The sequence below is a fragment of the Caenorhabditis briggsae genome, assembly GCF_000004555.2.
Source record: "Caenorhabditis briggsae AF16 supercontig from assembly CB4, cb25.NA_110, whole genome shotgun sequence".
In the NCBI taxonomy this organism is placed as follows: Eukaryota; Metazoa; Nematoda; class Chromadorea; order Rhabditida; family Rhabditidae; genus Caenorhabditis; species Caenorhabditis briggsae.
Genome location: NW_025543368.1, coordinates 1 through 1,404, shown reverse-complemented (window position 1 = coordinate 1,404; position 1,404 = coordinate 1). Strand labels below are relative to the sequence as shown.

The 1,404-nt window shown below is 30.6% G+C and overlaps 1 protein-coding gene across 1 annotated transcript in view; it reads right to left on the bottom strand.

Annotated features, from left to right (window-relative positions):
- The window catches only part of CBG24201, a gene marked incomplete at both ends in the record, with an annotated part of 2,504 nt that extends 1,383 nt beyond the window's left edge, over nucleotides 1-1,121 (bottom strand). Inside the window, one exon of the mRNA XM_045241006.1 lies at nucleotides 129-1,121. Within this exon, the coding sequence (XP_045091272.1) occupies nucleotides 129-1,121 (993 nt within the window). The remainder of the gene's footprint in view (nucleotides 1-128) is intronic.
- Nucleotides 1,122-1,404: the final 283 nt, after the last annotated feature.

Genomic DNA, 1,404 nt, shown 5'->3' with positions numbered 1-1,404 from the left:
GTCTGTAGCTTAACTCCAGTTTTCTTTAACATAGCATCCCAAGCTAATCCGGGAGATGTATAGTACCAACATGGATCTAACTTATATTCTTTGAGAGACACATTTCTGAAAGTTTCAAAAACATCAGCTAATAGTAGCACATCATTAATCATATAAATTCTAGTGTAGTCTTCTAAAGTTTTACAATTTGTTTCCTTCCATACTTTCTGAGCATATTTATAACTCTCTTCACTAATATTTTCACCAGATAGAGCATTGTAGAAGTTTTCAATTGGAGGAAGTTCTTCGTTAGAATACTTTTTGAAGGAATCCATAAAATCATATGGATACACACCTTTGCGTCTTAATAGATTAAACATCTTTTCATTCTTGTGATACTTATTAGTAATCACACATTCTTCATCTTGTAGGTTACTGCTGAGATAGTCCAGACTGGAAGGCATAAAACCAAAACTATCTAAAAATCTTATTTCACATCGTTTAGGATTTTTGTATATATAACTGAAACTAATAAACTTTTCTATATTTGCTGAGATGCTTTTAATTTCAACACCTTTTTTCTTCAATAGTTTGCTTGATTCCTCATCACAAATTATATGATGTGAGTCATAGCCTTTAAGATTATGGAAAAATACTGGTATAAAATTATTTCTACATTTCAATAGGTTACATGCATTACATAGAGGCCCTCTGTATAATCCAGTCCAATGATCGTGATCTCTAACTTTATCCCCATCAAACACATTCTCACACTGAGGACATGAATTACAGTTATTATAACATTCTAACTCTTCATTGGTTAAATTTTTCATTTTCTCATCACCTTTATTCAATAGTCTTGCACATACATCTAAGATATACTCATTGAATTTTAAAATAGTATTATATCCAACATAGCTCTTCATTTCGTAAATGCTCTGAGTGAAAGAATCAACAACAATCACACAGAAAGCAGAGGCCTTATGTTTACCAACATTCTCACTCCAAGATTTGTTAGGAGAATTGTTAACAGAATCAATTTTATAGATAACAGATTCAAAATCGGCGTAACATACAAATCTATGTTTCTGTGTTTTCTGAATATTAGAAAATTCAATATAATCATTGGAAGGTTTAATCATTTGCATTGGAGCATTACTCATACAGTCACCTAAATGATTTTCAAACTTCTCTGCATTGTAAAAGTTATTATGACATCTAATACAAAATTTATTGCTTCTACTATTTTGGGTGTTCATCAATCTATCAATATTTTTAATCAAACAGTAATGACCTTCTCCAGATTCATCAGTTACTAACAAAAGGTTTATCACTCTACTTAAATGTACGTTGATGTTTTTAGATACTTTATATGACTCAATTATTGCTGGTCTTGAGACATCATGAGTTACAATATTAACAGCC